At 35.3% G+C, this 12,836-nt stretch overlaps 1 protein-coding gene across 6 annotated transcripts in view; it reads right to left on the minus strand.

Moving 5' to 3' along the window:
• The window catches only part of LOC115967935, a 34,530-nt gene that overhangs the window by 20,227 nt on the left and 1,467 nt on the right, over positions 1–12,836 (minus strand). For 5 of the 6 annotated variants that reach the window (XM_031087094.1, XM_031087093.1, XM_031087098.1 and 2 more), the window contains exons 2-4: positions 9,800–10,028; positions 6,347–6,494; positions 1,218–1,316 (exon numbers count right to left, since the gene is read on the minus strand). In XM_031087094.1, coding sequence (XP_030942954.1) covers positions 1,218–1,316; positions 6,347–6,494; positions 9,800–10,028 — 476 coding nt within the window. Of the gene's footprint in view, positions 1–1,217; positions 1,317–6,346; positions 6,503–9,799; positions 10,029–12,836 lie in introns of those variants that run through there. The other variant, XM_031087099.1, reaches the window with a different exon arrangement.

Genomic DNA, 12,836 nt, shown 5'->3' on the forward strand with positions numbered 1-12,836 from the left:
AAATAAGAATTTGAAATTATATCAAAACACAATCTACATAGAGCTATGAATTTGAATATTCCTACCAATTGTTTGAGTAATAAATTATTATAAAGTCTATTTTTTATTCCCTTGGTTTCATTTTAATTTTGGTTAAGATAACATTGTAATTTTGTGATGAGTTTTGATTATTATTATAATTTCATTATTCCTTAAGAGATGAGAAATTTGAAATTTATAAAGTTTAGTTGTATATTAGGCAAATATAACACACTACAATAGAAGTTAGAAGAATATGGTTCACCTTAAAAAAATGATATATTTATAGAGATAAAAACATAAAAAATACTTGTAGAAATCTTTTTTCTTTTAATAGAAAATATTTGTAATGTGTAGAATGAGAGAGAGAATAACAAATTTGAATCTAATACAAAAAACACATTTGGCAATTGTTTGTTTTAAAATAAGGGAGTGTTGCGTTGCGTGATTAACTTAGTTCATAAAACTTAGCACCAAAAGGGTTATACACGCACATGGGAGTCATAATTGAATATATAGAGCTAAGGGTATGTGGGAAGAGAATTAAAGCTATATATGCAATATACAACTAAACTTATGTATGTAATCTCCTTATTTTTAGTCACGGTTTTTACAATTAGTATTTTATTTACTATCTTTAGCATTTTTTTTTTTTTTTTTTGGATTGAAGGGTAGAAAATAGGGTTTGAGAAAGTTTATTTAAAACTAAAAGAATAATTTCCAAATTTTATATACTTTTTAATGATACACAAAATGTTATAAATAAATTTTATTAAAAAATGAATATGTTCACTAACTTGCCTTTTGAATTCCTAAAAAATTGTATTGTTCTCATTTTGGTACGACATAAATTATATATATTGCATTTTTTATTGTTCCTATAATAAATGAAAACATGATTATGAGATACATTACTCTTTATTAAATTAGTCTAAATTGCAAAAAAATAAAAAAATAAATAAATAATTTACAAGATCACCATAAAAAAATTATCACGCGCAACGATCATGTTTGCGACTAGTGCATATAAAAACCCATGCTTTTTCTTCTAATCTTTCCTGTTATTCCGTGATTGATCATAAGAAAAGTTTAATTATCTTAATAAACACAAAGCTCAAACCACTAATTGCCACTGAAGTCAGAAAAGAAGCTCACAACATTCCAGAGGTGGTTTAGCAAATAAATGATAAAAAATGAACCTGAAAATAAGCTTTCTCTGAAGCATTTGCAAGCTCTTCTTGGTAAGGATTCTCCCATGCAAGCATTGTTATGAATATCAGTCTCTGGAATGCAGGCTCCTGCAGATGGGCCAAGGTTTGTCCAAAAACAAGAAGAAAATCTGTAAGTGTAGAAGATCCAAAACTTACATTTATTAAGTTTGAAATTTATAATTAAAAAATGTAAATTATTAATTATTAAAAATTTATTTTTAAAAAAAAATTACAAATGACACCTTTTAAGTTTGGTCATTTTTTATTTTCATTCCTCATTTTTCATTTGTGTTATTTTAGTCCATTTAGTTTACATTAGTTGTCAACATTAGTCTTTCCATCACAAACTACCGTTAACCATTAAAAACTCTTTTTTTAATATTAATAAACTAATAATTTTTTAAATAAAATAGCAACTATAATAAAACAATAATAAATATCTCACATGCCCAACAATAGCACCATTCCAATTACCAATACCAATCTACGCAACAAATTCAAAAACGTGATTTACCTAAAAAATTGAAAAGCTAAAAACATCTAGGAATAGAATTCAGCCATGTAGAAAAGAAGGTGAAATTGAAAAGAAAGAAAACAAATAAAGGAGACAAAAGGGGTTTTTGGCCATTGCTAAGGAAAAAGAAAGGAAATAGATCTGATGGTTAGATGAGAGAGAGAGTTAGTGAGATTAGAGAAGAAAAAGTAGAAAGAAGATGAATCAGTAAGAAATCCATTGGATTTTATGGTGGACAAGCATCTACCCCCTGTCCCAAGTGCCAAGCTCCACCTCATTTGCAGCTAGGGACAAAAATGACAAGATTTATAATTGTAATGATCCGAGGAAAGCGCTAGTCACCTTTGCGCTTATAACCCAAAAAGACTAGTCAAGTTACAAGTGGGCTCCTCGCAACTGCCTATAAACCCAACATCCACCTAATAAACACCTAATGTAGGACTCAGCCTATGCTTGTACAGCCAGCACAACACACAATCAAACAATCTAATCTGATTAAATCAGCACAATTTGGATTATCACAATCTCCCCCACTTAAATTCCCGACGACCTCATATGGGCCCAAGTTGTGCAGCAACCCAGTCCAAGTAACATGACGTTACCACTTACTAGGTTTTCTTTGATGCCATTTATGACAACCCGATAAAAGCACTAGCCACATCTGCTAGCAACATCTACTCTTATACCCCAAAAGGACTAGTCAAATTACAATTGGGACTCCTCACAAACGCTTAGAAACCCAAGATCCACCTAGTAAATACCCAACGTAGAACTCAGTCCACACCCACACAACCCATACTCAAAAAATCTTATACAACTAAATTCACACAATTTGAGGCATCACAATAAGCTTTGCAACATTTTGACTATTATTTTATTGCAGAGATATCATATTAATTGTGGACTGGAGAGAGACAATCAACAAAGGCGAGGATCAAGTACTTAGAGGTGGCTTTGAACCAGGACATTCAGTAGTTTGACATAGGACCTTCAACGTCATTTTTTGCCATTAACAGCAATTCAGTAATGGTCCAAGATGCCATTAGTTCTGGAGAATCAAAAATAAGAGTTTTATGTGAATTTGCTTCTAAATCAGGCTTTGGATAAAACCTGATTTATTGTTTTTCTTTCTGCAATTTGGTAACTTTATACACTATACGGAAACATTTGTGGTGGATTTCACTGCTGTGTCAGTTGGGTTTGGTCACTGTTCCTGTGGTGCCTCTCATAGATAATCAATGCTATCCACACAACCACATTAGCCAAACTCCTTGGCAAGAGCCAGGAACTCTCTCACATGCAGAAAACACGGTCAAACAGGTAAATTCAAGAAGGCATTTTGTTCATATATATTACCTTTACAGAAACTATGAAGGTAAGTCTCCTGAATGATGAGTATCAAAATGTTTAAGTTATCATAGAAGACTGCAGCCTCCATAGAGTCACTCCTCCCAGAGATGAGAGAGAGAGAGAGAGAGAGAATGAATTTTATTTTTATTTAGGAAAAATGTAAATAAATTTTCAAATTTAAAAATGAAAAAAAAAAAAAAATTAATGGTTAAGGATAGTTTATAACAGAAGGATCAATGTTGACAACAAATGTAAACTCCACAGACTAAAATGACAAAAATAAAACTTAAGGGATGAAAATGATAATTGACCAAACTTAAAAGGTGTAATTTGTATTTTTACCTCAAAAAAAAAAAAAAAAAAAAAAGTTTCTAGATGGAAGATTACCAATTGACAAATCTTACATATCAGTAAGATTAATAAGTCCCAGAACTTACAGCTAATTCTTAACCCCAACTTTATTGATTTTTTTTTTTTTTTTATAAGTAATAAGATTTATTGATATCAGAAAGGGACAACCTAATACAAAGGGAGTGTACAAGGGGGTCAGATACAAAAATTACAAGAATCAAGAAAATCAAAGATAGAAGAGAATGATTGGTTTCGCACGGCAGACAACCAATCCAAAATTATTAGCATGGGTCAAACACCTACAATTTCTTTCCCTCCAAAGACACCACATTAAACAATGGGGAATAATTATCCATATATGAACATTTCAAGGAGGACCAAACCGGCCTTGCTAGCAAGCAAGGAGCCACACAACTGACTTTGGCATAATTCAACTTACTCCAAATAAACCCAAAACCAAAGACCTCAAATCCATAGCAACCAGACAACGAAGGAAGAGATGGTCAAGTTTCACCATTACACTTGCACATATAACACCAATCCAATATCCAAACCTTCCTTTTTCGTAAATTGCCAATCGTCAAGAATTTCCCCAAAGAAAGAAAGCCACTCAAGGAGGGATCTTTTGCTTCCAAATGCTTGTCCATGGGAAACAACAATCATTAGATCCCACTAGAAGACTAGACTATAATAATTATTCACCATGAATCCCTTATTTCTATATGGTTTCCAGCTCATTTTATCCTCCCCAAACCCCCTTACTAAAGAGCCATAAATAGCATCCATAAAGTTTGACATAGCATCCAATTCCCAAACATGAAAACCCTAAAGAAACTTACATTCCAAAAAAGGACCCCATTAGTATAGTTCACTTACATCCCAAAAAATGACCCCATTAGTAAACTTCATACACTCAGCCACACTTGCCTCCTCTCAGCAAAATCTAAACAAATCAGGAAAGCGGACAGCAAGAGGTGTCTCCCTACACCAACAGTCTTGCCAAGACTTCACCCTCGACCCATCACCAATATCATACAGAATATAACAAGAAAAAGAAGGCCATTCCCGACTAATATTTTTCCACAAACCAACACCATATGGACTAGAAACTAGACCAGTACACCAGCCACCCCATACACAACCATATTTCACCTATATCACTTGCCTCCAAAGGGCATCCCTTTCAAGCCCAAATCTCCATAGCCACTTCCCAAGCAAAGCCTCATTAAAAAATCTTACTTTCCTTATCCCCAAGCCACCTGAAGGAGGAGGAGTACAAACAATAGCCCATTTAACTAGGTGAAATTTAGGTTCTTCCCCCAGACCACCCCATAAGAATTTCTGCTGAAGTTTCGCAATTCGATTAGCCATATAAGCAGGGATAATAAAGATAGGAAATAATTAGAGGAAATAAGTAGGTAAATAAGATAGAGTGCTTTTAATTAAAGTGACTCGACCTCTCTTGGATAAGGACAAATGTTTCCATCCCGCTAATCTCCTCTCAATCTTCTTCATAATCGGGTTCCATATTGTCTTCTCCTTGAATTTATCACCCAAAGGAAGACCCAAATATTTCATTGGAAGAGTACCTTGCTTGCAGCCAAGTACATTCAACAATAACCCAAAATTATGAACCACTCCCATAGGAACCAATTCTAACTTTCCTAAATTTATTTTTAGACTAGAAACCGCCTCAAACCAAATAAGAATTATACGGAAAATCATATGGAGAATCAAGTCGGCATCACATAAAATTAGAGTGTCATCAGCAAAAAGGAGATAAGACACCACCAAAGATCTTCCCTCCAAATTACCCACACAAAAACCTAACATACAACCTTCCTAGACAGCTTTATCCAACATTCTTCCAAGAGCTTCCATGACCAAGACAATAGCAAAGGAGACAAAAGATCACCTTGTCTCAACCCTCTAGAACTCTCAAAAAAACCAAAGGGAGAACCATTAATCAAAATAGAGAAACAACAGTAGATAGACAGAAGAAAATGCACTGCCTCCACTTATCAAAGAACCCACTAAACTCTAGCAACTTAATAAGAAAACCCCAAATAACATGATCAAAAGCCTTCTTAACATCTAGTTTACAAAGTAACCCTAGTAGAGCGGTCTTCAATCTACTGTCAAGGCATTCATTAGCAATAAGTAGAAGGTCGAGAATCTACCCGTTCAGAACAAAAGAATTCTGAGAAGCTGAAATAATAGCTCCCATGACCATGCATAATCAAGTAGCCAAGACTTTAGCAATAATTTTATAAACCCCCCAACAAGATTAATCGGCTGAAAGTCCCTTACCTCAACTGCTACAAATTTTTTTTCGGATGAGAGTAATGAAGGTTGTATTCAATAGTGTGGAAAGCATCTAAATTTTAGGTGTCCTCCATTTATTGCTGTTCTGCTGTTCTCTGCTTTCTAAAAGTAGTTCTCCAGGAATAAGGTGCCAACATGTTTCTTGGTGTGGAAAACAGTTTGGTGTTTAAAACCGGAAAACTTTTTTTTTTTTTTTTTTTTTTTTTTTTTACATTTACCAAGCAGGGCATTAGTCTTTGCTCTTTTCCATTTATTGGACTTTACAGAACAATGAAAAATTATATAAAACTGCATTCTAAAAGTTTTGACACTGATTACTACAGACTTGATCTTAGATGGCAAGAATACTCCCCATGAGCATATAAAAGTCAAAGACTAGAGAACAGAAGCAAGGGAAACAGAAAAGGAACCAAGGAATACATGCATGGTCTATGAGATCAGTAAAAAACAAACTGTTTTAGAACAGAGCTTCATAAGTTATTTGCTGTAAAGGATTTCCGTTGTACACACACTTAAATAAAGCCCAATAAAATCTATACCAACCACTTACTATAATCTAAGAATAAGTATTACAAACCTTGAGAGAAGGAAGAATATCAGAACTATCCCTTGACAAGAATCTAAAGCAGCAATACTCAACCAAATTACGGGCATCATTATATACAGATTCAGGAACGAGTGCTTTAAATATTTTCTGCATTTTCTGCCCAGTCAATCCATTCATCCTGCAAATCTTAAGTTTGAGAGTCAAATCATAATTCCCTTATTAGTACAATAGGCATAAAAAACTTAGCAAGCCCTTAAAAACAAAAGTTAATAATAGAATAAAATGGGTTATAGTCTTTCCCCTTTAAAGGTTCCTTATTCGTAATGGATAATACTTAGAAGAGCTAAAGAAAGGTGGGATTCCATGTCATGAATATATCACTGAGGGCATGATGTATGAGGCTTAGTCAGATATCCAAGATCAAGTGGTGGGTTTTTAAAAGAAGTTATATCAAGAGTCTGAATCTTGGAGGCCCACTATTAATGGGTTAGAGTTTGCTAGTCTAGACGAATTCAATCAACTTTCACTAGAAAAGGAGTCTGAAAAGGAGGAGATCATTGCGGCTTTTTGGGAGGCTAAGGGTGATAAGGCTCCTAGTCCTAATGGCTTTACCATGGCTTTCTTTCAAAAGTGTTGGTGTGTGCCTGAGACGGATGTTATGGCTTTCTTTGCAGACTTTCATAGACAAAGCATCTTTAAGAAATCTCTCAATGCCACCTTTCTGTGTTTGTGTTTGATACCAAAGAAGATCAACACGGTTAACATTAAAAACTTTCGTCCTATTAGCCTTGTGGGTAGTTTGTACAAACTACTGTCAAAGGTGTTGGCCAATAGGCTACTATGTGTGTTGGATAAACTTATATCCAATTCCCAGAATTCCATTGTTGGGGGAAGACAAATTCTTGACTCTATTCTCATTACAAACAAATGCTTGGATAGTAGATTGAAGAGTGGTATTTCAAGTGTGATTGTCAAGTTGGATATTGAGAAGGCTTATGATTATGTGAATTGGAGTGCTTTGTTTTACCTTATGGAGAGGTGGGTTTTGGAAAGAAGTGGGAGAGATGGATGAAGGCGTGTATTTCTACAGTACATTTTTCAATGCTTATTAATGGGTCTACAACTGATTTTTTTGGTAGTTCTCACAGTCTTCGCAAAGGGACCCCTTATCTCCACTCCTTTTCCAATTGGTGATGGAGGAACTGAGTCTGTTATTGAAAAGGACAAAAGAGGGAGGTTTTCTTAGTGGTTTTCAAGCAAGTTCAAATGCGGGAGGAGGTTTGTATATTACTATATTTCTCATCTTCTATTTGCTAATGATACTATTCTTTTTTGTGATGCATCCAGGGAACCAAGTATTACATATCCGGATGGTGTTGATTTCTTTGAAGCTATCAAAGGCTTGAAAGTAAATGTTGGTAAGAGTGAGATTGTGCTGATTAGTGAGGTTGGGAATTTGGATGCTCTAGCTCATATTTTATGTTGTTGTAAGGTTGGTTGTTTGCCCATGACTAATTTGGGTATGCCTCTTGGGGCTCATTATAAGGATTCTTTGATTTGGAACCCTATTATAGAAAGGATGGAGAAAAAATAGTCAGGTTGGAAGCGGTTATATTTGTTAAAAAGAGGCAGGCTTACTTTATTGAAGAGCACTCTATCAAGCCTTCCCACTTATTATCTATCTTTGTTTACTATTTCAAAACATGTGGTAGATAGATTAGAGAGGATTCAAAGAAATTTCCTTTGGAGGAAATTTGATGAAGTTTTAAATATCCATTTGTTGCTTGGGAAAAGGTAGTTTGGCCAATGGAGGCAAGTGGTTTGGGGATCTAGAGAATTGGGATGTTTAACCAAGCTTTGCTTGGAAAGTGGCTATGGCGTTTTGGGTATGAAGTCACCCATTTATGGCGTCAAGTTATAGCCACCAAATATGGGAAAGCTAGTGGAGGTTGGTGCACTATTTTTGTTAGAGGGACACATCGTTGTGGGATATGGAAGAACATTAGGAAAGGTTCAAAGAGTTTTTTTGGTCATGTGGTGTATGCGGCAAGAGAGGGCCTTTGCATTTAGTTCCAATTCGACCCTTGGAGTAGTCCTATTTCTTTGAAAGACTTGTATCTAGAATTGTTTGCCTATGTTATGGCTCAAGAAGCTCAGATCTCTGATCTAGTTTTTATTGCACCAAATGGGCGAGGTAGGAGCTAGAACTTACTTTTCCGTCGTGACTTTAATGATTGGGAGTTGTAGAGATTTTACTCTTTCTTTGAGCATATTTCCTCCAAAATACCAAGGGGGAGGGTGATGATATCTTGATTTGGCAGTTGACTTGTAGTGGTGTTTTTGATGTGGGCTCTTTTTATAATTCACAATTGGAAGCCCATTTTGTTTCTTTCTCTTAGCAGAGCATTTGGTGTTTTAAGGTACCTAAAAGAGTGTCTTTTCTTTTTACGGACAGCTACTAAGGGCGGGATTCTTACAATAGATAACCTTGTTAAGAAAAACTTACCTCTTGTTAATTGGTGTTGCCTATGTCATTGTGATGAGGAAACTATGGATCATCTTTTACTCCATTGTAAGTTTGCTCATGCTTTGTGGAGTGAAGTCTTTCTTATGTTTGGGGCTCAGTGGGTAATGCCAAATACAGTTGTCTCTCTCCTATTTGCATGGAGGAATTGGTTAAGGACTTATTCTTCAAATGTTTGGAACATGGTACCGGCGTGCCTCATGTGGTTAATATGAAAGGAACGCAATGTCCAAACATTTGAGGACATTGAGAGACCGGTAGATCTATTGAAGTTTGTGCTAGCTAGGACTTTGTTTGAGTGGTCTCATGTTTGGGGTTTTACGCATTGCTTTTCCATGTTTGATTCAGTATTTCTATTAGCTCTTCTCTCTGATTTGTTTGTATCCACTTCAAGTGCAATGAGTTTACTATTGTAAACACATTGCACTTTTCTTATCAATAAAACTTTTATTACCTATCAAAAAAAATATATCAACAAAGTAGAGCCTCCATTTCAAAACTCCCAGAGATACATGATTATCAATTGGCATCTTGGTCCAAAAATACCAAAGAATAAAGATATTTCAGGTATATATACCCACTTAAAACATTGTGTCTTGTTTAGAGAGGCACACACACAAATTTATATACCCACACACACACACACACACACATATATATATAAGTGGTGATAGCTACACACCGTGTGTATGGTACACACAATGTCATGCCAGCTGAAATCGTGTTTTGAAAACACCATTTCACAATTATATCTAAAATCGTATTTTCACAGGAAGTTTGTAAGGAGTGTGCAATAAGGAGTGTGTAATAAAGTTCCACATCTTATGTTAAGTGAAAGTAAAAAGCTACAAATGTTATAACATTATAATTCATCTCATTGAAAATTTCAATTAACAAGTGAATAAAAAATAACACTTTGGGAGACACCAACATGGAAAACTCTAGATAAAAATATTCACCTGCTAAATTGCTCAATAGATACGATAGCAGCTAAAGAGAGAATCCCATTCGGTGTTCTGCTCTGAATAGTCTGTTCTGCCATAAATATGTCCTCCATATCCGGAGTATCAAAAGCATTTCCAGGATCAGGCTTTCTACTTTGACCAGTTTTTGCAAGTGGAGAAGCCACTTCACTAAAAAAATTTTGAGTTTTCAAAAGCCATAAGTTCAATCTTTCTTGCACTACATCTGTCAAGAAATAAAGAGTCAAGTAAATACCAGAAGTAAAAGCAATGACGAAGATCGTTACCATGGGACAAAAAGCATTTTATAAAGCACACTGATATGTCTACTTCAATCTCCTCTAACTCACATAAAGTATCCCGGATTGCAGTATCTTTCCAAATCACAATCCAATAAGAAGCTCCATTTTTTTATAAGTAAAATAATTTTTCATTAAAGAGAAAAGAGGGGAGTAGCTTAAGTACAAGACAAGTATAAAAAAGGACCCCATAAAAGAAAGAAAGGGAGCTACAAGGTCAAAATGTCTAGCTCAAAGTATCTACAACATCCAATAAATCTGAAGCAGTACATGGCCTTGCAGCTTGATTCCATTTGCAAGTAGATCCCAAGAATTTTAACCTCATCTGAATTAACCACCATTCCTTTCCTTCAATGGTACGTGCAGTTCTTTCTCTCCACGTACCCCACATTAAACATAGCAGAATGGCCCCCCAATTTTTAGGCTGCATTTTTTTGTCCAATAGTTCACTTCCAACAAGTCAAAAAATTTAAACACTGACAGACTGACTTCGGCATTAACCAACTCACTCCTAGTAAAATACAAATGTCCATAAATTTCTGGCTACCCCCTTGGGATTTGCCCATAAAATTCAACTCCAATCCATAATAATAATCTCTGGTATATAAAATTATCATTTATTATAATTTTACCCTTCACCAATGTTTAAACTTTTAAACCATGTAAGCAACATGAGGTGGAGCTCTAACTCACCAAATAGGTCTCCAAGGAAATGATTTATCACCCACCTCCCTCAACACATCATAGTAATTATGTTCTCTCAATACCTAATTTTAAGAAGCTGACCAAACCTTCCTATCCTCCTGACCTTGCTGCACCTTAGCTGCATACAACTCCTCCAAACACGAATCAACGATCAATCCTGAACAGCTCGACTAAATTAAGAGTTCCAATGAATAGCATCATTTATGATCTCCAGATAGTCCGCCACTGTTGCCTCTCTATTTCTTGCAATTTGGAAATGGTGCATTGCTTATAGGAAATGCCCTAAGCCCCTACCTAACCCTTTCCCACCTTTCATTGCACCCAGGTTCGATTCAAAGAGTCACTCATAGGTGACACCCCAACTTGTATATGCTATGAATCCATCCATGATAAAGTGTAATATATGACACTAAGCACAAACACAAGTGGAGTTCCTATCTCATACAGAACATACCCTGCAAATCTATCCCAACCTTGCCTTAATACTCTTCCATAATTATCTACATCCGCAAGTGCTTCTTACCTCCCTTGTTGACCATAAACTTTTCCCAACAGGGCTTGACTGCAAACAAACTTGTTCTACTTTATTGAATTATTGACTTCCCATGAATACTCACACACATATGACGTGTGCAAGGCCCAAAACAATTTCTATAGATGATGATAAGAGATTAGGAAAATTTTCTCTATTTTTCATTCAGATGAAATTTGGCCCAAGGTGAAGATAGTTGCAATTTAAGCACAATCAATCCTTTTTCTAACTCAGGCCTTGGTTTGTAACATGTTTGTAATTTTTATGGTTTTTTTCTTGTATACATTCACTGTCTTCTGATGTTTTTTCTTCTTCATTTTTTTTTTCTTTTTTTGGTTAATTGCACTTTCATTCCTTTGCTATAAGCCTATAACCTCTAAACTTCAAAAACTGGTGGAAAGTCAAAATATTTTATTAAAAAAAAAGTTTAATACAACTTTAAATTCTATATAAGTATGAATTTTCTATTTTACTGACAACAGAGGCTAAAGTGTTTTTTATTCATAATTAACAATAATTTAGGGGGACATTTTTAGTTTAAGGGAAATTGCAACTGCAGCATAGTTAAGGGACAAAATGCAATTGCACCTTTTTTTTCTTTTATCTTTCATTCAATCAGGTTTAATATTAGGGCAAATTACAACTTATCCACCTGTGGTTTGACCGAAATTTAAGTTGCCTACCTGTGATTTGAAATTTGACACTTTACCCACTAGAGGTTTGACCAAAATTTAAATTGTCTACCTGTGATTTGAAATCTCATAATGCAAATGTTCCGTTGGGAGGATGTATGGTGTGGGGATTGTTCCCTTAAGGAAGCATTTCTAGAATTGTATAGTATTAGCCAGGCAATGGAGTTTTTTGTGTCAGAGGTGATGTGTTTCTCCAATGGGAGGCTTCATTGGGACATTCGGTTCCATCGTCCACCACAAGATTGGGAATCAGAATCATTTGATCGTTTTTGGGTTGTGCTTTATTCCACGAATGTGCGGGATGTTGGTGATGACAAACTTTACTAGAAGCAGGCAATGAGGAGAGGTTTTGAGGTTCGAGGCTTCTATCACTCTTTATCTCCTTGTTTTGTCATTGATTTTCCTTGGAAAATGGTGTGGCAATCCAAGATTCCTCCTACAGTAGCGCTCTTTTCTTGGACTGTTGCCTTAGGAAAGATCTTAACTACGGATAATCTTTGGAAGAGGCATATTGCAGTGTTAGAGCAGTGCTTTACGTGCAAAAGGTGTGGGGAATCGGTGGATAATCTTCTTCTTCATTGTCCTATAGCATATGAGTTGTGGTCTATGGTTTTTTGTTTATTTGGTATACATTGGGTTATGCCGCATACAGTTAGTGAGGTATTAGCTTCTTGGCAGGGGAAGTTTGGTAGACATCGAAATATAGGTTTATGGAGGTTTGTACCGTATTGTTTGTTTTGGTACTTATGGCGGGAGCAAAATGCTAGATGCTTTGAGAATTGTGAACGATCTATTCCTGACATTAA

The sequence above is a fragment of the Quercus lobata genome, chromosome 11 (genome assembly GCF_001633185.2).
Source record: "Quercus lobata isolate SW786 chromosome 11, ValleyOak3.0 Primary Assembly, whole genome shotgun sequence".
Taxonomy (NCBI): Eukaryota; Viridiplantae; Streptophyta; class Magnoliopsida; order Fagales; family Fagaceae; genus Quercus; species Quercus lobata.